General features: G+C 45.7%; 1 protein-coding gene across 1 annotated transcript in view; it reads left to right on the plus strand.

The window, feature by feature from the left end:
- Window positions 1-6,370: 6,370 nt before the first annotated feature.
- The window catches only part of LOC119431826 (protein-L-histidine N-pros-methyltransferase), a 185,957-nt gene continuing 167,993 nt past the window's right edge, over window positions 6,371-24,334 (plus strand). The window contains exons 1-2 of the mRNA XM_037699290.2: window positions 6,371-6,415; window positions 11,439-11,545. Of these exons, the coding sequence (XP_037555218.1) occupies window positions 11,447-11,545 (99 nt within the window). The 5' untranslated portion in view covers window positions 6,371-6,415; window positions 11,439-11,446. The remainder of the gene's footprint in view (window positions 6,416-11,438; window positions 11,546-24,334) is intronic.

The following is a 24,334-nucleotide window of genomic DNA, read 5'->3' on the forward strand; positions in this document are numbered from 1 at the left end:
ATTAACAGCTTACAAATCTCTTGTCAGACCATTACTAGAGTAGGCCTCAGTGGTATGGTCACCTTACACTGCACTTGACATTAGTAAGCTTGAAGCCATACAAAATAAAGGAATATGGTTTATTTTTTGCCGATATGACGGCAACTTTTCTCCCTCATCTCACGTATGCGCATAATCGATAGAACCCTTGGCTCATCGACGCACACTTGAGCGTATCACTTTGCTACATAAGATTTTACACGGCCAAAGTTGCATTCAAGCACAGATTTCCTTCAGTCATTCCACTGAGCGTGCCACGCGCCGTTCCCACCCACTTAATCTTGTTCCTTTCCAGTCTTTTGTCTTTGTTTTAAGTATTCTTTTTTCCAAGCGTTGTTGAAGTTCGGAACAACCTAGCTGGTTCCTTGCGGGAAAAACCTAATGAAGAGTTTTTGAGAGAATTGTCTCACCACATTTTGTAATTGCGTTTCAAATTTATTGTATGTTGTTTTGATCTACTGTCTGGTGTATCCACTCCTACAATGTCTCGTGTATCGAGACAGCGGCATCTGTAAATAAAAAATAAAATAAAATCTTTTTTTCTAATCCACGCTGCATCTTGCTATATCGATCGACGCCACTCCTACGATTTTCTTTACCTGCCATCGCTCGTGGCACGGTCCTTAACTTCATTTCAGGTTTCTTCGCTTTCCTCCAAGTTTTGGAGGAATAGGTTACGCGGGAGCTCGTCTGAGAATATTTAACGCGAGAACGATTAAGAACAGTCGTGATTACATTCAGCACACTACTCGTATATTTAGGCAGAGTATTGTGACACTATGGTGCGAGTTTTATAGGAAACACCTGAGGGCCTAATTTATGCAACAGCGTTGCTTGAAACATGGTGCAGCTTAGTTCAGAAGGGCGTTCCTTTGACTGCTCTGCATCTATAGTGTATTTTTTACTTGCGCTTAACATCTAAAGAATTTAACGGAACCTTATGAAACGGACACAGAGAACACATGCACTACAGTTAAAACACTTTTTTTTTTCGAAAAGCAATCGACTTCTCACGAAACGAGAGAAGTATTCAGCATATCCAGAAACTTACGATGGCACGAATTTTCCATTCATCCATTTTCTGTAATGACTGATTTGTAAAAAGCTCACCAACTAAAGCATGTTATTAAATGCTTCACTGGGCCGAGAAACGCATTTCATGACAGTTGGGACAGCAAAGATGGCCGAAAACACGAAACATTTCCAACAACTACTAAAACATAGAACACTGAACATTGAACGTTACGCAATTATATTCTATCGTTATGCGCCCCAGCAAGGAATAGTAAACATACTAGTGATATCACTGTCACTTGCATCTCTAGAAAAAAATAACAATACGAAAGAAAAGAGAGAAAAAAGAAATAAAACAGGCTCTACAAGAAAAGAAAAGACAGGGAACGGAAAAGAAATTATCACGAGAAATTGCAACGTTAGAATCTCAGACGAAAAAAAAATTCCTGAGATGATATTTTTTTAAAAACACAAGTTCTTTCAACATGAAATCTTCTACTAGATTGCATTTATGAAGTATCGTTGGCAAATTATTCTGTAACGCTTGGAACTTGTGTTTACTGCGAAATATTTGAACATGCCAAACATAATTGCTTCGAATGGGGACATGATTTAACAGTTCTGTCACCGAATGCACTAAGGTCTTTCGTAAGAACATTTTTCTCACGGGCCGGCAGCCATCGCTGATACTATCCCCGTCAGGCGTTGTGTGCGCAACAGTGCACGCCTAGATAATGCATCAACAGCATAAGCACCGATTAAAATAATTATACTTAGAAGGTGTCGAATACATATTGAATTACTTGGGATTGAACATGTTCTTCAAGTTAGAGTAATATACGTATATAATGTGTTTTATTGAAACGAGGTGGAAGGTAGACGGCTGGGCGTTTGCTCATGGTGTCAGTATGTCGCCATGTAACGGAATCACTTCCTTCGTTGTTGTTGTTGTTGTTGTTGTTGTTGTTTTTCGTGTTTTCTGAATCAGGAATATCTTTTAAGCGGCCAGATTTCCAAGCATGCTAGACATGAAACAGTTGATTTTCTCCTATCTCACGTTTCTCTAGGGCTAGTTCTGGCATGGGGTTCACATTCCTTAAATTTCACAAAAGACATTGTGGAAAACCGGAAGTTGGTAGGTTGGGTGCTCACGATTCGCTGGCGCCTCTTCTTACGAACCACTTTAGCGTACAAAGTACTTTTAGAATACGGGTCCTGATGCAGCATCGCAAAAACTGTTTAAAGGCATCGGGTGAAAAATACATAAAGACTGCAAAATACTGCGGCATGCATGTTCTCCCATTTTTGCCCTGTGGTGGCATGTTTTAACTATTCCTGTTAATCATAGTGCTTTTGTACCAAGGAAAAAAAATATTATTTGTTCATGGTAGGAGCACCGAAAGGAGGAGAAAGAAGAGAGAGAGAAAGAAGTCGGCCTGAATTGTCTTAGAATTTACTCGCTTTATTATATTTACCAAAATTAAAAATTAGACATTTGCTAAATTTATCCACTTAGCACATGTATAAAATCAGCCCTACTATTGGCCGATCCCCGTGAGTGGGTGTGCGCCAAAGATGATAAGGTCATCATCGTCATCATCATCTCGACAAGCGTCGTGCCGGGATCATTCTACAACAAGAATTCTTAAAATAGGTTTAGTAGTAGCCGAAATAGAAGCAAGTAATGGGTAATGCGAGGAAGCGCTCTGCCCTTCGTGCACACAGGCTCCCTTTCTTTGCTCGACCAGCGCCCGCAAGCGACCTTCCTCTTTTGACTTCACCCCTATAAGAGACGAGGGTTCGCCTCCTTGTACATAAGCTTTCTGCTATTCGCATAGATTGTATGACATATGTGCAGAGCAATTTAAGGTGTCCATGTGTAACTAAAAGGTTCGTTGCTTCACAGCTCGTGGTTCTCTTTTTTCCTAGGTGATGGCGATGGAACAGTTCCTGGATTTGTGAACAACTTCACGGTTAAATGATAGCGACGTGCGCGATTGACAATAAGCACCAGATAACAACCTAACAGAAGAAAAGAAACACGTTTTATAAGAGCAGAATGGTTGCAAACGTTATATGAAGATGAAAGATGCCCTCGTGTATATGTTCATAGGCACTGTGTGTTTATTATCTGAGAATAAACTTGAAAAGACCAGGCGAAACTTGTCACAGTCACAGTTTGGCACCTCAGCCAATCACCGTGATCATCATCATCATCATCATCATCATCACTTTGGCCCTGAGGTAAATTTCCTCAAGTCCGGGTCCTAAAGTGTCTTAATCTGGCGCTGTTGCAGACCTTTGCAACATGAGCTCTCTAGGCGTCGTCATAATGTCATCTGGACGGTTGCAAGCCTGCGTGAGCACCTGCTCAATAGCACTAATGACAGCAGCATATTGCGCACTCTTGATACTCACGCGCATCAGTCCAAAGAAGGATTTTTTGTCGCCCCGATGGAAAGCCACGGTGTCCAAACCAACAGACAACGAAGCCAAGGAGAGCATGCGGAAAACTGACCGTTTTTTTCTTGAATATTATGATTAAATGTCGATAAAGCATTAATCTGTGATAAAGTTCATATTCTTAATAAAAGAAAAGAAAATTAAAAGTAGAAGAAGAGATGAGGCTGCCGTAGGTGGAACCAAGCCCCCAACCTCCGCACTGACTGTCATCTTTAATTGAACCTTGATTAATAATTAACTATGCAGCTCAAGAAACAAATAATAATTTCTTATGTTTTTATTGGCTTGATATGGCTGTCAGTAAAAATCAAGCTTCTAGGTATCCCTTATCAGTGTTAGAGGTGCAATTTTGTTCCGCATCGAAAATCATTACTGCAACTGCGGGCTTTTGCCTCCGCTAACGCCAGATACTTATCTCTTAGAAACACTTTGTTTCACAGATCTATTTTTCAAAATAAATTTTCAGCTTCAATATCTCGTGAAAATAGTGATTCTCGCAATGGTATTGTGAGTTTCTTTCTATTCAGAATCAGAATCAGAATCGGTTTTATTGAAAGTGAGTAAAAAGATTACAGGCTGTTAGTATACAGTAGGAGGTCCCGAAGTCAGAGACTGCAATGGGACCTCCTTTACAATTTAAACATAATAAAGTACAGATTGCAGCAGTTGTGACACATCGTGAACAATTTAAACATAATAAAATTAAAACATAATATTTACAATTTAAACATAATAAGGTACACATGACAGGAGTTGTAGCACATCGTGAACAAGAACTACTTACAGATTTTAGCATAAATAGGTTAGTTAAAGAATTAAACGTTCATAGATAGGAGGCATATATATAAAAAAGCACTGTAGTATAATTTGTCGAACACTAAGAGTGTAGAGTATAAATGACTGGACTTACATAATATAATTGTCAAACTCAAATACATGTGCACGACAAGGACATCAAACATGAATCAACTTGCACTACTATGAAAATTAAATAAAGGCGCATTGAAAGAATTGCTATGAGTATAAACTAATCATCAGTATTGGACAAAATGTATTCTTTTAGTTGTTTCTTGAATTCATGAATTTTAAGTGTTTTTATATCTAATGGTAGTGTGTTCCAGAATGCGACGGATGAAAAATGGACGCTTTGTTTGCCATAATTAGTATGTATTTTGGGCAAAATGAAGTTCCTGTTTATTGCAAACCTGGTTATATTGGTATTTATTAGAGAAGATTGTGGTATCAGACTATCGCATCGTGAGTAATTGATCTGTTGGAACAAAAAGGCGCCGACGTTATATTTAACTAATTTTGCGACTGAGAGAATGCGGTTAGTTCGTAAAAGATATGCGGCGTTATGGTCAAAGAGGCTAAATGTAATTATCCTAATAGCCTGATTCTGTAGTATTTGCAATGAGTTTAAATGGGTTACGTATGTGTTTCCCCAAGAAGTAACGCAGTAGTTAATATGTGAATGAATAAATGAAAAGTATAAGGATAGTAATATTTTATAGTTAAATATGTGTCGTGTTTTTAGAAGCACCCTAATCCCGTAGGTAATCTTATGTTTTACTTTAGATATGTGTTCAATAAACTTGAGATTTCTGTCAACTTCTATACCAAGATAATTACAGGAAAAACTTGCAGGGATAGGACTGGCACCAAGTAAAATAGGAGGAATGGAATGAAGTGTTCGTTAATGGGAAGTGAATAAACCAAACTTTGTTTTTGACGGGTTTATCTGTAGCTGGTTAGTATGACACCACTCCAGCAGGCTGCATAAATCGTCAGTAAGGTTGGATATTAGAGTTGAAAGACATTTATTTGAGTTGATGATAGTAGTATCGTCTGCATAAAGTATACATTTCGAAGAGGAAAGACAGTTAGGCAGATCATTGACATATAATTGTCATATTTAATTCTTTTAAATGTGCAATCATTTTTATGGTTACCCAACGAGGAAACTATTCAAGCGTCCGTCCGACCTTCGCGTAAGACGATCGCTTTCAAAATAGAGCCAGCTGTGGAAGAAGACGATGACGAACGAGCGAGCAGTGGCACGAGCGCGTCTCTGTGACCGCGTGACATCAGCGATCAGGCACGCACTAGGCACACCTTTAGTAAGCCAGAACTGTAGAGCAGCCGTGGATTCGGATCAGAACGTCATCAGCGCACCTGGCGCAGCCACCTGCAGTCGTTTGCTTGCCTCATCAGTTCACGTTACGCCGCCTTCCGCAGCAGTTCGTGCCACCGCAGTGCTGTCGCAGTTACCGTCATGGCGCCAAGACGACCGCAGCCGCTGATCAGCTACTAGGATTACCAGCAGTGTTGAGTGTGAGCACTCAACACCACATCGTTACTACTAAAGGCTTACGCATCATTCAGCTAACTGGCTGAGGAGATTCTACGTAATTTTTTTTTTTTTTTTTTTTTTTGTAATGGCAACATACTGCTCGCGCTTATTAGAAGAAAAAAAATTAAAGAAAGAGCTGGCATAACAATTCCCTTAAGCATAAGCCAAAAGAGCCATAAATGTATGTAGAAGTTTCGTATTTTCCTTGTTTTAATTTTTGGTCAGCTCGTGAATTTGTGGAATGCTTGCCTCGCCGGGAAACAAATACTTGCAAAAAAGTCAGCATGATAACCATTGCGAATACAATATAATAAGCGTCCCCAGAAACACATGAACCGATCCAGTTTTCTGTGAGAAGCAGCACCAGGCAGCGTCGGTAGCGTGCGCTCCCTGCGGCCTTCAGCAAGGCCTCAGCGGCAGGAGAGCAGTAGCAGACGACGCGATGCAATTTTCTCGTTAGAGCGTTTCTGGCGATTGCCACGACGGCGCTGCAGTGCCGAGACAGCGAGCGTGCGCCAACGGGAAGTGAAACAGGCGCGATCCAAGGTAGTTCGATGCTTTCTTTCGCCTTTCTTAACGTTCTCTCGTGACATTTATAACTCCTTATGGCGCCTGCTGTTCCATTTTAATATCGTGAGTTCGACTGAGTCTTGATTGTCACCGCTAGCGGCCGTACTCGCCTGGCAGGCGGCTTGTTTACATTCGTGGTAACGCCGGAAAGAACGAGAGTGGCTGCTGCAAAGCTTGGTATTGCGTCTTCGCAATGTTGTGAGGTTAATAACGTCTCTCCGCGTGCACATTTGCGTTTAGATTAAGTCTACCGTTGCAAAGAATCAAAGAAGACTCTTGAAGCGCGTAAATGTTGTCACACCGACGGGTATTGCGCAATTCGCGTTGCTGTGATGTCGGTCGCAATGCGCCCGGCCCGGTTAGAAAGAGCGTGCGCTGTGTGAGTAACAAAACCGAAACTGGGATCTTCGGACGCTCAAATTTTGGCGGTTTATCCGAGCAGGAGAGCCTTGATGCCGGCCCTGTGTGTGCACCGTATTTATTCCGAGTTCCTTTGTTTAAAGAAGTAACTTCTTTAAAGAAGTTACTTTTTAAGGTGAATATTATTAGTGGTGCTGATTACATGAAAGCCATGCTTATCGGTTACATACTCTAGTTAATAATAAAATTGAAGGTCCGGACATTCTGTTACAGCTCTCCGTGGCAGACGTGGGACGACATGCCGTAGTATTGTTCCCTCCAACACGCTGAACCTTTTGATCGATAGCATCGGTGAGCGGTGCGCTTGGGTAATTGGTCTCGTTCGTTTATCACACACGCCGGCGGTGCTTTGGTGCGGTATTCAGGCCGGCGAGCGAGGGGACGTCTTCACTGGGCTTATGATAACGACAAAGGCGCGCCAGGGCTTGATTTGCGTAGCTGACGCGTCAGTGCTGGGCGACCGCATCCTCGCCTACGAAGGGTGGCGGGCGGTAATGGATGGCGCCTCAGCCCGGCCAATTAGGGCTGGTCAAGCGGGACTTCGGCGATGAATATTTGATAGCGCGTCTGCCGCCTATCCGGCAGGCAATTACCCTGGGAGTAGAGGGGCGCCCGTGTGCCTCCTGTAATGGGCATTCCGCGGCTTGCCAAGACAGCCGGCGTCTTTCCTCGATGTGCTTAGGCTGGCCCCAAGACAAAGGCGATTCTGCGTGCGGTGTCGGACCCTCCGGTGGAGGCACCAAAGTAGATTGCAGTCGCCTGTCGTTAACATAAAGAGCGCCCATTGAAAGTACGCCGAAGCAGAGGCCGCGCAGCATCTGGGCCTATTTGGCGCCGTGGTCTCGGCACCCCGGTGCGACCGGCCTGGTGCCCTCCCCTCTGAGGGTTTGAACGCTCGTGACCGCACTAACATGGTAGGCCATTTCGCGTTGGCTGCTGCGGCAACCTGAAGGCAGGAAGAATGCTGTATTGATAGGCTCCTATAGAAGGCGCGTCGTTACCTGGATAACGTTTGAAATAAGAGCTAGGTCAGTTTCGTGCATGCGAACTACGTGAACTGTTCCGTATGTCTCAATTCCACTGGTGGTTGCGCTTGCCGTGCAAGCTGATCAAAATATACTTCATGTGCTTCTTTTCCTATATATATATATATATATATCAGTGAAGTAAAGAGTAACCGGAGTCGGCACAGAAGTAGTTCAAAAAATAGAAGCACGTAGGAAAAAACATAACAAGACTTTACTGCTATTACTCTTGTTATGTTTTTTCCTACGTGCTTCTATTTTTTGAACTATATATATATATATATATATATATATATATATATATATATATAGGAAAAGAAGCACATGAAGTATATTTTTGATCAGCTTGCACGGCAACCGCATGAAGTATATATATGCGTGCGTGCGTGCGTGCGTGCGTGTGTGTGTGTGTGTGTGTGTGTGTGTGTGTGTGTGTGTGTGTGTGTGTGTGTGCGTGCGTGCGTGTGTGTGTGCGTGCGTGTGTGTGTGTGTGTGTGTGTGTGTGTGTGCGTGCGTGCGTGCGTGCGTGCGTGCGTGCGTGCGTGCGTGCGTGTGTGTGTGTGTGTGTGTGTGTGTGTGTGTGTGTGTGTGTGTGTGTGTGTGTGTGTGTGTGTGTGTGTGTGTGTGTGTGTGTGTGTGTGTGTGTGTGTGTGTGTGTGTGTGTGTGTGTGTGTGTGTGTGTGTGTGTGTGTGTGTGTGTGTGTGTGTGTTTACAGCCACAGCTCTAACTTTAAAATTGTGGAGCTTAACGTATCTAAACTGCATTAACTTTGGCCACCTGGACTTAACCAGAAATGCGGTACACGATCGCTTTTGCATTCCGCCCCCATCGGAATGCGGCCAAAGAATTCGCAAATCGAACCCACGACCTTGTGCTTATAGCAGCGCAACACGCGATAACCATTGAACCACCGTGGCGGGTAGCATAGGTGGAACGTTTTCATTTTCCCAGGAGAGGCTGAGAGCCCGACTAGCTCCTGTCTCTCTCTCTTTCTTTCTCTCTCTTTCCGTTTTTGGTATCGAATCGCAGTAAAGCGCGAATACTGAAGCAAACTGTATAACACAATCTGTTAACAAGAGAAACGTGGATATTTTTTTACAATATTAAGTCTCTCTGTATTTAACATGCCTCATCGAAAAAAAAGTCAATACATTAGTATTTGAAATTTATTAATCACTGTGCCCTTATCACTAAATTAGTCAGCGGAGGACACTATTCCTGTAAACTTGGAAAATAACATGTTTCATATTTTGTACGAAATCCATTTACTTCGAATTGGACTGTACAGCGAGGAGGCATGGATACCAGCAAATTATCGACTCCGGTTGACGACTCCGGTCGATGTCCTTTGCTGTCGACAGTCTGATTGTTCGAGCTAGCCGTGTGAACCCCATACTAACAGCTATGGAAATTTCCAACGATTTAGCCCTCGGAATGGGCCCCTCTGTGTCTGCAATAAGTTAAATACCGGTGTCACACGGGGCACTTTCGATCGCGATCGGGCCCGACACGGATAGAATTTAGCTATCGCGATTGGCTCCCTTCCTCAACCTGCGCAAAAGAACTAATCGCGATGGAGAAATTCGATCCCGATCAGGCTACATCGTGATCGAAAGTGTCCCGTGTGACACCGGTATGAGACATCGGCTGCGATTTGCTGGACTGAATGCACGACGCAGACCAACAAAGAAACCTTTTGTCAGGAAGAAAAACCAGACTTCCAGAGTGAAGTGGGCAAAACAGCATACCAGCTGGACTCCTAAACGGTGAAGAAACTTCGTCTGGTTAGATAAATCCAACTTTCCTCTCTTCGGGAGCGATGGGATTTGTAATGTGCGACGGTCCTGAGGGAGCCATATTCGATTTTCGCTACATCGTTTGACGGATAAGATTTTGCAATCCATTAGGCTTCTGCAAGTTCGCAAATGCGTTGATTGCTGTGTCTGTTAGCTGTTCGGTTCGTGTTCGGCTTGTGTACTGCCTAATCACTTAACTGTATTGTTGATTCACTTGCCTAATGTCACAGTAGCTGCTAATCTTCCTTGCCTACGTAAAAGCCATCATTCATCAACAACAAAGCTAAAATAGTCAGTTTATGTGCAAGTCATTTCTCTGCTGTACACATCTCCCTATGTTTCATGTCCCGGCGAAATGCAAAAAGACTGCCGCTGATTTCAGTTATTCTGTTACGTTACTCTGAACTACGGTTTTCGGAGAACGAAGGTATTTTTATTGCAGTAGAATTTCTAATAAAAACCTGTTGTATTCTTCTTTGCTATATATATATATATATATATATATATAAAGGGGAAGCATTGTCATCTACACGAGGAGAAAGGAGCTACAAAGGAATCCCACACAGGTTTCTGTGAGAGCATCGCAGTTGAAAAAGAAGAGAAACGTTTCGTAGAAAGCATCCCAGTTGAAAAAACAATATTCGGCCTGCATGGTACGGCGGTCGAGTCCAGGGCCAGCGCTTTTTGCTGGTCGATCGCTCTAGAGCCATCTGCGCTAACTACGAGAACGTGAGGCCGAATTACTTAGCATTTCAAAGCTACAGGAACACTGAACGTACCAAATCCAATCTGCGGAAGCCCGCTAGGCGGAGGAAGTCTTTTGTTAGGACACAGTTGTCAATTAAATTTATTTTGCTTCCTGAACAAAAGTAATCATTTTCAACTTGCTCGCTTTACCGTCCAGTCTTTGTTCGCACTGAACGAGTTTTCGTTGCAAGTGGGGTCTTTATGTGTGGAATCGAGTGTATAGTGAGCGCCTAAGCTGGAAACAGTCCCGTGCTGTGTGCTTATTCGCATGGTGGCTGCTGTACCCGGGCGTTGTGTGACCTTATTGAGCCTTACGTTATTAGTTCGCGTGACAGCTGTGCTGGAAGTAAACTGCGTTTCATTCAATAAAAAAAGTTTATTGACATACAAGCATCTCTGCACATTTTTCTTGACTGCGTGGTTGATGTGACGTGAACAGGTTAGCTCCATGGCAATGGGCCGAATGGTAGTTCGAGAGATGAACCACTTGTGATATCAAAAGAAGCAAAACGCGTCGTCATTAGAAAGTTTCGCGTGTTCTCTACTCTCGAAATGCGCTCTTACCAATAAATAGACTATATGAGCTCCGATCAAAGTTATTTTTCTGCAGCACCTGAGAGAGAAGGAAGAAACAAAATGTATTAGGATGGTTCTCTCTATCGTCTGCACATTCCTAGGCATGCGAAGTTCATGACATCGTGAAGCAGAATGTTCTATTCAGACTTCATAAATATTCTTACCGTGCCCACATGATAGGTTATCAGAAAAAACACCAGACGCCTTTTATTAGTTCATTGAAGCAACCTTTCTCTCCCGCCGTTTATAGACACACATCATGGTCGATGTAAACACAACACCGTGCTTTCTGTTTTTCCTTGTCGTCACTGTGCACGTCTACACTGTCCCAGCCGTGATTGTGATTCTGTAGGCCGCTACACTCGAACGGCTTCCAACCACTCTGCGCGTTCTTGAAATGCTCCTGTCCTTCTTTTCCCCTTGTGTGTCGCCAGGTCCGAGGATGGCGCACTTGCGGCCGATGCTGCACTCGCCGCTGGCCCGCACCCTCTACGAACGCCTTCTCCGCGACCGAGACCTGGAGCGCCTGGACAAGAGACAAGTCTGTGTCAAGTTATGCATGCCCAACTTGAAGGGAAATCAAATGCAAACGTTAAGTCAGGCTAGACAGGTAGATTGTAGACCGGTAGAAGAAATACCGAGAGGCGTTCCTCTCGGTATTCCTTCACAGCTAAGAGGTGACTTATGTGCCGAGAAAATGGGGACTGGAGGCCGAACTTTGCCCGGTAAATTTGACTTGCTCGCAAACGCGGCTGTAGCGTCACTCTCTTGGCGCGTCTGCCTCCGCCCTTCGAGCAAATTGGAGAGTGGTGAAATTGTAAATGCGAAAGACGTTGGGAAACGGAGTTGGGGAGGGGGCTTTTGCGGGTCTGTGAAGCCAGCGAGGCAAATTCTTCCGCTGCGGTACGCGTACGCTTTTTTATAAGTGCTTAAGCCATTGTTCGCTTTACAAGAGCTATTACAGGTTGGTACGGCAGTGTGCACGTATTGGTATTCTCACCGCACCAGCACTCTGAACAGTGGTCAGCTGTCTCACGCTCACCTTCCACCCCTTGAGGCACTACGAGTGCTGCAGGAGCCTTACCGCACGACTCGCCAGCAATTCTTCCAGCGCCCACATATATAGGCATGTGTATACATCTGTCGGAAACAGCCGCCGCGGTGGCTCGACAGGTATGGCTTTGCGCTGCTGAGCACGAAGTCCTGTATTCACGGCGGCTCCATTCTGTTCGAGATGGAATGGCAAAAACGCCTATGCAATTAAATTTAGTCGTTCATTCGAGAGCCGCTGGTACCCAAAATTTATCTAGAACGTTCGTCTAGGACATAGCTTATCATTAGGGAGGTATACTTTGGGATGTAAAATCCATCACTGGCTGTACGCATCTAAGAGGCCGTGTTGCGGATATTGTAGGGGTGCTGGCGTTGCATTTTAAGTCCTTTAAAATAACTAATTCGTTTCCTGCGAATTTGAGTTCTCCTAACGTTGACCTTTATGTCCCGTCAGTCCAGTTACACGTGACGCTTACGAGTGGGCCTGAAGTTCCCAGCGCTATTGATAAGGGACTGAATAAGTTTTTTTTTTTCTGCCAAGCATCGTTCACAGCGTTAATTATGCCTCTGCACAGTGAAGTGCGACCAGAGGAAGTTCGATTTCCTTCCAGATTTAATGAATAATAACAACCACTTATCACAACTATACTCTGAACCGCCAGCACTCTTGTGAAAGGTCATTGAACGGTCTGGCGACGCGCTTTATGCCATCTAGATAACTTCACTTGAACGAATTATAACTGAACCGCTGATATGACGTTATTATTGCCCATGAACTAAACATCTGTTCAATCATATACACGATACCTGAATTTTTAACCGGACATCTAGACAGCAGTAAAAAATTTAATTATGGGGTTTTACGTGCCAAAACTATGATCTGATTATGAAACACGCCGAAGGGGGGGACTTTGGAATAATTAGAGAAAAACAATAGGTGAATAAAGCCGTTTTACAATGAAAACCATTGATTTGAAGGATAAAATTTCACCCGCCATTAGTTTTCGAAATTTAAGTTTCTGCGGCCTATGTGGAATTTTTATATAGGTTTTTTTCTTCGATGTCTCAACTCTTGGGGCAATTGGTCTTTTATGCTTCGTGACTGATGAGTTTCGCTGAGAGCAATATTATCAGACATCCCTTCCGGAGTCCGGTCGTTTTCTAGGTTTACCTACTACTAGAGTATTGCGTTCTCGAGTGTCACGTGAATGCTGAGAGGAGAGGCCTCGGTAACGATGATGTGTTCATTCCTTCATGAACCCCTCCGGAACTGTGTGTGTGTGTGCGTGTTTTATTTTCGCACACCGATGCGGCAAAAACGTTTTTTCACGTGACTCTTCCTTCCGCGTTATAAGAATGGACATTTATAGAATAGCGTTTTCAACGCAACGTAAACGCATTACGTACGTAAAGAAATAGCGTTGTCCTCACTTCGCATGCTCGGAACGTTATTGGGCCTCTGTGGTTTACGTGCGCTATGATAACATACGTTATTTGGCGACTTAACGTTCGTAATGTGTACGGACGAAAAAAAAATAGCGTTGTCGCACATGGCGGCACCCATGGCTCCCGCTTCACCGTGCATTCTGGCGATGGCTGCGCTCTCACTCTCATTGATCGCCAGTAACTATTGAAATCAGCTTTCGCTTCCTCTAAACTCACCTGAAACGCTGGTTATGAGCGCATAGCGCGTGCAATTTCTGAGATCATTTGGCGATTCCGGCGTCCGTAGGCCTCACGAGACGCGTCCGCATAGCAACAATTCGTACATTCTAGCACCAACAGAATGGTTCCTAATGGAATGTCTTGGCTTGGATACGTTTGGCACGAGGCACCAGACGGCGCTCTGTCTTTTAACGTCTTCCTTACGATTTCGTTCCCGTACGTTAAACTAAATGTCTTGAAGGGACGCGCACCATAACGTCCCGCAAAGATGCTTGCGTTTAACGGACGTAAGGCGACAAACACTATTCTACAACTGTCTAATAGTGGTGCTTCTTACGACGTGATCTTAGCATTTGCTACGAATAGTTAAGTGAAAGCGTAACATATCATCACTATTCGCCTAGTCGAAACGCCGTCACGTGTTTCTGTCGATGCATCAAAGTTACCATTATTGCTGCTGATAGGCAGTAGAGGACGTTTAGAGCACAGCTCTTACGCGCCTGTTCCTGCGGCAAGCGTCGGGGTCGGCGTAACCGAGCGAATGAGCACTGGATGAAAGAGCGAACTCGGAGCGCAGCGGGGGTTGAAAGACGCGAGGAGGACAGCGGAGGAGGAGGATATGGCGAAAGCGTGAGAAGAAAAGCGCATTGTGGCGACGATAGCTACGTGATGGCGCCAGAGTAGCACGCGTCGTCTGGGAGGTCTGTGTGCGGCTGCTGTGAATCGCGCCCACGCGTCACCCACGCGCTGCCTCTCGCGATCTCCCGATTAGCGAGGCCGTCGCGCCACACTTCGCTCCGTTTGCAACGTGCCGCACGAGACAGATTGTCTGTGCCAGCCAATATATCGCGAAATGAAAACACGTATAGAGTGGCGCTCAAATTTGGCATTTGGGAGTATCGTATTCGTCGGTGAATTTTTTCGTCTCTCAAATGGGCTACGTTTGGCACTAAAGCCCAGTAGTCTTACTTACAGGCGTGGTGTCTCGTTTACCGCGTCTTTCGGGAAAGCCCGCTCCTAATGCTTAGCCTACGTCGCTTGACACGGTTCACCGATTCAACGTGGTGTCAACTCTTCGACAGACAGAACTACTGCTTGCTGTGCATGTGGAGGTTGGAGGTCGTCTCGTTTAAAGTGGCGCTAAAGAGAAAAATAATTTTAGTTGGGTTAGTAAATTACCCTTCCACAATATCAACAACAAAAAAAAAAACACTCTTACCGCGAGACGACGCTTGGTACGCCAGAAATGACGAAAACACGAAAGGCGGGTGGCGGCGCCACCTCAACATTCCCGCACCGGCTAGCCGTGGCGCCAGGAATATTGACGCCGTCGGCTCTGGCATTGTTAAATGTTTATCGGCACAAATGGACTATATCGTATTCTAAAGAGAGCCTGAAACTGAACTTGAAATATTTCGAGAACTTTTACAGAAACACAACGGCCGAAATGCGAAAAAAAAAGTGCATCGCAATCCCTGGCGTCACACTGACGTAACCGCCTTGCGGTATAGGCGCAAAATTCGAAGATGAAACTTTGACTGTCATTTTCTTTTCTAATAATCAACCACTTACCGCGAAATCTATGAAACTAGATTTCTTCAGAACACCTGATCAATCTAAACTGATTCAGTGTTTCTCTTTAGTGTCAAGTTGAGCGTATGTGTATATGGTGCAATTAAGGATATAAGCATAGCCATCTAATAATTCGGTTACATTACTTTAATTGTTAGCTGAAAGGTCATATTGTTGACTTTCTCCTTAATTCTTTTTTTCTCGACATGTGCAGATGCGCAAAATTCACTTCGGTCGCTGCTTCAGTTTTATTCAGCCACTTGCTCCAGACTGTAGAATGGAACATAAAAAGAAAAGTGACTTGAATTACATGTATACAGTCTCATTATTAACTCAGCATCTTTACTCTTTGTGGATTACTGACCCGTTACATGTTCCTGTGGCCACCGCTTTTGACTCAGACCTTTACGTGCCGTGGTCTTATTGACAGAGTCGATCACGCGTTACGGCGTCTTATCCAGAGTAGTGAACGCTAAATTGATCGGGTTCAATTTTTGGTGGACTGAATATTCCGTGGTGCCAAGCTAAGCAGCACCCGTAGCTTATTGTTGCCGTGACGCGTCAAAGTTCATGCAGCGGCAGATGCGCATGGTGGTAGCGACCTTAATCACAAGCACCTTTTTAATTTTCCACGCTTGATTATAAATGCGAAAAAAAACTTTTGGACTTATGGACTTAATTTATTTCAGGGCCTTGCAATTTACCTATGCTTATAATTTACGTAATTTTCTGAATTTACCACTACCTTTTATAATTAAACATCTGAGCCATGATTCGCAAAGCTGTTTCTATGCAAGAGCGAACAACTTTGTGAACTCTGTGTTATGACCGCGAGAACGGTTTTAGGAACCTGCACCAGCCAACAGCTTTCTGCCAAAATTTAAAAGAAAAGGCTTAGAAACATCCTCCAATAATTGTTTTGTCGATTCAGATTAATCTGAAAAACACTAATCTTGATCAAAATCACAAAGGCGAAAAAGACCCGCCGCGCCGCGGTGGCTCAGTCAGCTGAGGCGTTGCGCTGCTGAGCACGAGATCGCGGGATCGAATGCCGGCCGTGGCGGCCGCATTTCGATAAAGGCGAAATGCAAAAACACCCGTGTGCTTGCTTTGTAGTGCACGTTAAAGAACCCCAGGTGGTCAAAATTAATCCGGAGCCCTCCACTACGGCGTGCCTCATAATCAGAACTGGTTTTGGCACGTAAAACCCCAGAAAGAAGAAGGAAAGGTGAAAAAGCACATGCCACCGTCCGAGTGAGTTGGAATATCCAGAGCACTTGGCGTTCCGGAGTGTTGCGCTCGCGAATTCCGTCGGCCGAGAAAGCCCACGCGGATGCTGTTTTGCTTAAAGGGACCTTCGCGAGGTTTGCGCATAGTAAACAGACAATCGCGGTGCGTGGATCATGTTGTGATGATCGCGTGTGCAAAATATTACATATATGTATATGCCGCGAAAGCAGCTGAATATTATGACAAAAGCCCATGCGCGCTTCTCCTCAGAGGAGCAACTCTCCCCGCCAGAACAACTACGTCACTGGCATCGCCTCAGCATCACACTCGCCGACTAGAGTGCACTAATAGACAGCAACCATGCGAGCACCTCTGGGGTTCGCATGGTTGTCGGAACACCTCTGGGGTCGTTTATGTCGCACGCCCCCCAGGGGAGGGGGGCGTGCGACATAAACGTCATATGGCCATCGACTCGGGTATGAGAGAACGCAGGGATAAACGTTTCTTGTGGGCACTGGTGGACTCCATGGCAGAGCGTCTTCGGAAGGGTAGTTCGGCTCCTCGCACCACCACACGGGGACATTTAATTTACTTCTGTCACCGCTATTACTAAACCCTTTTAAGAAGTGCTTGCTGTGGAATGATTCCTGGGCGGCGCTGTGCAGCTTCAAGTGTACAACCGAAATTTTCAATGGTGGCCAAGTGAGGAGCCCTTAACGGCCTGTCAAAGCAGCGCGACGGGACGATGACATAAAAAAGCATACACAACACTAATAGCGCTGTGCGTGTTTTTTGCCCTTTTTGAATCGCGCTGCTCCAGTAGACCTTGAAGATGAACCCACTCACCCATATTAAGTTATTGCAGGCCCTTTAATTACCGGCATATCCGAAGGCTACCGCTATTTTCTTACTTATAGTCGATAAGGACGCCTAGTATCTTAGCTCGATTATCTCCCTAAAGATGGCACGATTTAGAAGCAGTTGCAGCGGTGTACGTGCTGTTCATGATTTCGTCGTTCACTTTCCAACTTAGATGAAGTCCTCGCGGGAAGAGCTAGCGCCGTATATCGGCCTTGTAGCCTATACCATGCAGTGGGCATGAAGATCGTCTCCTTCCACTGTTCTCGGTGGTTTTGTTTTCGTGAAGCCATATCCTGGACCGTTGGCACGCCACTCTGTCACTTTTGAGGCATTGTATGACGCCGTAGGGAGAAGATGTGGGAAACTCGCAGCTTTTGAACCATCGCCAGGCGCACCTTATCAACCTAGTTTCGTTGGACAAATTCGTCGGTTGTCTTAGTAATCAAGTAAGCTCAAGCTGAAAGTATTCTTATGCGCGCAGTTTACCCAAGTGCTGAAAGTCAAAATTGCCAATGGAACAAAATAAACACCGAATTTCGAATAATCCGAAAGCTTGCAACACTCTGATAAACACCAAATTTTCGCAAATAAATAAAAAAATTTAAATGAACATTTTGTTGGAAATACTCGGGAAAACACTCCTGCATTTTATCAAAATAAACGCCGAAAGCACGGAACCCTCTAGCAGTATTCTATAACTGTTGGCGCTCCGTTCGCAACAACTTATACCGAAGAAGGTTATATAGCGAAGGCGCTAGCCAATGCAGACATACCTTACCAACTATAAGCATCGATACCCTGGTGACATCCCTGTGATTCTTGGCCCGACTAGTGTTTACCTTTACTGTTATCGCAGTCCCAGATACGGCATTTGTGAAGCCGTCGTTGGAGTTTGTTCACTCGTTTAGCTAAACAAACTATAAGGGCTTGCTTAGTGTTTTGCTCGTTCCGTCCTTCAAGTACTCCGGCATGGGCAAAGCGATTGAGCCGTCACAGAGCCGCCCTGCGTGCACGGCCGCCGATGTGGACTTCGTGGTATAGCGCATAAAAGGCAGACTCCGTCAGCCTTTCGACCCCGCGGGGCTGTTTCCGTCGTCGTCGACAGCGGCCATGGTCGCTTGTTTTCGACTGCACGGGATGCCGCGGCCGCAATAAGCAGCGCGCAGCGGGAGGAACGGCTCGTTCGTCACGATATGCGCGCCTCCTCCGCGGCTCCTCTGCTCTTCCGGCGTTCGGAACCCGACGCTGGGAGGGGGAGGTAGTTTCGCAGCGCCACTCGCGCACGGGTTAGGGGCCGTTTTATTGCTGCTATTGCTCGCCATTTGTCTCCCGTGATGGATCGGAGACGGGATGCGCGGCATTCCACGGAAACAACACTGAGATCGCTTTAAACGAAACTCGTTGCTGGCCGGCCGCTGCAGCGCCAGCCTGCTTTGTTTCTTCCGCTCGAGCCGCCGACGCGACCCCGAGGCGGCGGCGCTGTCCCGCTTGGTGGCAATATGGGTGCCGCGTCGCGCGACCTGTCTCCGGCGGCGTTTTGCACTTTTACTGCTACCGTCGAGCGCTGCCTGTCCGGATGCGGCCTGCGTCATTTCTCAGGCCGTCGTCCACACCATCCGAACGTTTCTCTTTCGGAAGCGCGCTGGGCAGGTGTACCCCGGAATCCCCATCGCCCCTGCCCGGTTAGCCAGGGAAGGGATTTGTCTTGCGCAGAAGGACCACGATTTATGCCCTAGCTTTGTGCGGTGTGCATGCGAACAAATGAGGTACGGGCTTTGCCTAACGGCAACCGATGGGCTGCGCGTGTGAGGCTCAATCTTTTATGTGTGTGCTGGCTCAACGAGGATCTCCCCATGCGAAACTTCCGTGGTATTGTTCCCGACCCCGTGCGATGCAGCTAAAACAAAAACAAATAAAGAACCAATGAAAAACGATGAGTGTAACTTATTCTAGTTTGAATAACCGTTTTAACCAACATCTCGCCAACTAAGACTTTCGGAAGTGTGCTAGGGCATCAGTGGAGCAAAGCTTAGTTATCAGTTCCACAAATTAGACCTAAAAATTCAAATTTTTATGTACTTCCAGGATACCGGCAGTTGGGTACTAGCTAGGCATTTCCTGCCACCTGGGTTCGCTTTGACATATATCTAGACTTGCGTGTTTAGGCTTCTGTTCGGTAGAGATATAGAAATGAAATTTTCTACGTTGTCTTTCTTGCCGTGTTGTTTTTAACATTTCTTGGCGAGCCGCTCGTGCCAGTGGAGCCCTGGGACTAGGGGCCCCAACCATGGGACCTAAAATTTCATTTTATCCATTAAAGTTTCTCTCTCTCTTGACGCCTGTTAGAACCCCCTATTGCTGATTACATCAATATCACCAAAATAATAAGCGCTACAATGCGTTAATAAACTCTGAGAGATTCAAAACTTTTCTTTAACTCTTTCGTTACCGCACCTATAGAAATCTATCGATTTAATAACAGTTTTTATTGCGATAGCAATTATATGGACACTCAAAAGCAGATTTCTGCCGTCGCCGTGAGGTTCCGTATGACGTCAATGGAGATGAAATCGTCGCCGCGCGCCGAACGCTGTATGTGCGAGTGAAAGGGCGCGAGGGGCGCGCGCTTTCACGGGGAGTGAACGCACGGCGGAGAACAAACACGCGTTCTGCGCCTTGCTCGCTTAAGGGCTGCAGAAGTAGGCGTCTCTTTCCTCCTTTACAATCACCATATATGTAGAGCAAACGCGCCTTCTTCCGACGCGCGAGAGGCCGTGGGGAGGGGGGGGAGGGGGAGGGAAGGGAGGCGACGTTTAGCTGCGGCACCAAGTGCCTATTTATATCAGAGGCTCCGGCAACAGTCACCAACGCCGCACGCATTTTGAGCGAACGCGGGCAAAACGCCGACGGCGTCGACAACAGTTCTGCGTGTTGCCGGTGCTGCTGCATGTCCAAGTTTATACAGCTGATAAAGCTAATATCATTACTCCGTATAGTTCTCTACAAATTTGCTATCGCAATTGATGCTTCGCCTTTCAGGTGAAACTGCGACAACTTTTTTTTTTCTACACGCTGTTAAATATTTATATTTGAATGACTGTACTATCAATGTCATCTACTGTCTGAAATGATGACTGAACTTTTAACTATTTCTCAGATTTGACAATTTTTGCCAGATTGTGGAGTCTGGAAAAATGAAACTTCGACTGGAGGTATCGTCAAAGCCTCCGGTGCTCCTAGCACTTCCTCGATAAAACGACGCAAAATTTGCGCTTTGGTCGGCTCAGCAACATAATTTTTAAATCACAGCAGCAGTGAAGACACAGAAGCTTCTCCTTGGGTTGTCTACTTTTCTGATTCGGCGTCTAAGGTGTTTTAATGATGTCTCATACACCGGCAGATGCGCATGATTGCGTGTTATTTTGATAATTGCGTTGTGCTATTATCAAGTGCAACTTTATTTTTCCCACCGTAGGGTGCTTTTATTCATCAGCGTGTCGACAGCATATGTGCAAATTATTACGAAATATCCTTCCCGTCATTTTGGGTTTTCACTCACACAAGAGCACGGATTCGATTTCAGACCGACCTTTGACGGAAGCTTGACAAGCAGTCTTAACTCTTACATTTTGAACACCGCCTCTGCAAGCACCCTTACTGATTACTTTGCAATACTGAGCAAGACTTACTGTACAGCAGTGCACAGGAACTGAAGAAAGCACGTGGAGGCTCCAGAGCCAGTTGAACGCACACTGAACTACCTCGCTTGCGCAGAAAAGTTGATCGAACGCACTATTCAGGTATAAGGAGGCTTCTGCATGCTCTCTAACCAGACAACCACTGCTTCTCGCGAACCAAAATAAGGCAGTAAAAAACTAATCAGGTGCCTGCAACAATGAGAAAACACAAATACTTCCTGTAGAATAGGAATTTATCTGTTTCACATTTGCGAAGCTACTGCTTTCCTCCATATCACGGGCATCACAATGGCTAAAATTAACGCCAACAAATCTTGATAATCATTTTTCTTGCGTGATCTCACTTATAAAAGTTGGAAACTAGGATACACGTGCATATTTTGTATATTTCAGATTTTTTTTATCCTCAGTACTTATACGAAAGAAAAAGATATTGTTGATCCCTCTTTGATAGGAATCGGCAGAACACGAAAGTGAAACGTGTCATCACATGTTCGCTTCGTGAACTCGCGGTCCGCTGCAGCGAAAGACGCACGATTTGCGGGTCGGCGACCGTGTTGCAACTTTGCTTATACGCCCGGCGTCCTGTTGGCGAGCGGCCTCCTGCTGCCGAGTCGCTTCGGTGAAGGTGCGAGCATTTTGGTCCGGCTCCGCAGTGTCTTGGGTAGCCAGTTGAATTGCGACGCGCTCAGCTTCGATAATGCGAGTGGTAGAGTTCGCAGTGTGCGCCGCGAACGCGGGAAGGCGTTCTGCTTCACGCTGGCGTGTCTCTCGCCAGACCAAAGCGAGATTCACTCGCCGGCGTCGTTGCCTTTCTGCGGCGCTCAGCGGAGCAGCTTTCTTAGTTCGTGTCATCGCAAGCGAAGCAGTAGGTGGCGTGTAAGCACTGCTCATGCATGTTGAAGCTGCACTCCGTAGGCGACGAGGCGTCACAGGCTAATCGGACGCGAAAGGCAAACCATGCGCGGAAAATGCGTCTTCACCTCAGCAGAAAGCCTACACCGCCTACACCAGGCTACTCCGTATTGGAGCCTCCGCTGCGCTAGACTACCGAAGCGCTCACTGTCAGCGCTCGTTAGTGTCATGATGTAGTACTTTGCTTCACCGCTCCTAGATGGCGGTGGCATTCCTGTCGCGAGAGATCATATTATACACGTTCGCGCCGACGTAACATCCGTTACAAGAAGTTGATGGAGGACCCCGGCATAGAACAGTTTCGTTTAAAAAAAGCAAATGGCAATTTTCATTCGTGTTCCTTGAGGTGTTTCTTTTGAGTTTCACAAAACAATTCTTAAAACCTGTCTGAGAAATTGATGATTTAGATCTATACCGAACACCAGTGATCAGGCTATAAATTCTGTATATCACAGTATACGTTCGGACTACTATGGCTTGACATAAAGCGTCAAAACCATAAGCACAGAAAATTAGTACATTTATACGGTAATGAAAGAGTTTAGACCGTGAAATTATTGTACTAATCACTAGCGATACATTTCACATATTTGATTTTTTTTTCTTTGGGTAGGGCAGTCGGCAGATGTGTAAAATTTGCAGGGTCCTAAATGTCACTCACTGTACCGTTCAGGTTCAGATTTGAGTCCCGAGATGAATCGCACACGTGAATCGCGAACTTTGTCTGGGTGCTTTGGTCAGAGGTTGATCGAGGTGCATTGCTCACTGAAAATTCCTCGTCAGCGTAACACCGCAAGAAGGCGTTCGTTACTCGACCCTGTTGTCTTTATACCCACGCGGTTGATCGTCAATTTCTTTTCACCGTCATATGTGCACCTTCAAACTATTCCTTCCGTTGTATCTGAAATTCAAGATAAAGGGAGTTATATCCCGCCAAAACTTGCACAAAGCATGACCCATAAGGTCGCTATGCGTATTTATTCTGTTATTTGCACACTATTGTTTCCTTTACACTACTCGTGAAATCATTCACCATCACACCTGTCAACTCTCGCGATTCTTATACGGGAGATTCCCGAATTACGACCAATCTTCTCAATTGTACGCACACGGTCCTAAATCTCCAGAAAAGCTGCCCCAACCCCACTGAAAAAAAAAAAATGCGTCATGCAGCACAGTCGTAAGGTAATTGCCATTATGCGCTAGGTAGCTAGCCTAAGTCAGATTTAAATTCAAGCCATTTGTGTGTAAGCAGCATAGGTCGGCAGTATAGCCGACTACTCACTCATAATCACTCACCATTATTTTTTCAGGCCTCGCACACACTCACGTTCATACTCACGTCTACCAACACTTACCGGCACTCACTCAGCTCATACATTCACTCACACTCACCGGCACTCACCCACGTTCATACTCATGTCTATCCGCTCTCACCGGCATTCACTCCCGTTCATACTCAGGTCTACTCACGCTCACCGGCACTCACTCCCGTTCATACTCACGTCTACTCACGCTCACCGGCACTCACTCCCGTTCATACTCACGTCCACTCACGCTCACCGGCACTCACTCCCGTTCATACTCATGTCTACTCACACTCACCGGCACTTACTCAAGTTCATACTCAGGTCTACTCACACTCACCCGCACTCACTCACGTTCATACTCAAGTCTACTCACGCTCACCGGCACTCACTTCCGTTCATACTCACGTCTAATCACGCTCACCGGCACTCACTCAGCTCATACATTCACTCACACTCACCGGCACTCACCCACGTTCATACTCATGTCTATCCGCTCTCACCGGCATTCACTCCCGTTCATACTCAGGTCTATTCACGCTCACCGGCACTCACTCCCGTCCATACTCACCTCTACTCACACTCACCGGCACTCACTCACGTTCATACTCAGGTCTACTCACGCTCACCGGCACTCACTCCCGTCCATACTCACCTCTACTCACACTCACCGGCACTCACTCACGTTCATACTCAGGTCTACTCACGCTCACCGGCACTCACTCCCGTTCTTACTCATGTCTACTCACGCTCACCGGCACTCACTCCCGTTCATACTCACGTCTACTCATACTCACCGGCACTCACTCCCGTTCATGCTCACGTCTACTCACGCTCACCGGCACTTACTCCTGTTCATACTCACGTCTACTCACACTCAGAGGTACTCGCTCACTTTCATACTCATGTCTACTCGCACTTACCACTGGCGCTCACTCACGTTCATACTTACATCTACTGACATTCACCGTCACTCAGTCACGTTCGTACTCACGTCCACTCGCACCAACAGGCACTCATTCACGTTCA

The sequence above is a fragment of the Dermacentor silvarum genome, chromosome 1, assembly GCF_013339745.2.
Source record: "Dermacentor silvarum isolate Dsil-2018 chromosome 1, BIME_Dsil_1.4, whole genome shotgun sequence".
Lineage (NCBI taxonomy): Eukaryota > Metazoa > Arthropoda > Arachnida > Ixodida > Ixodidae > Dermacentor > Dermacentor silvarum.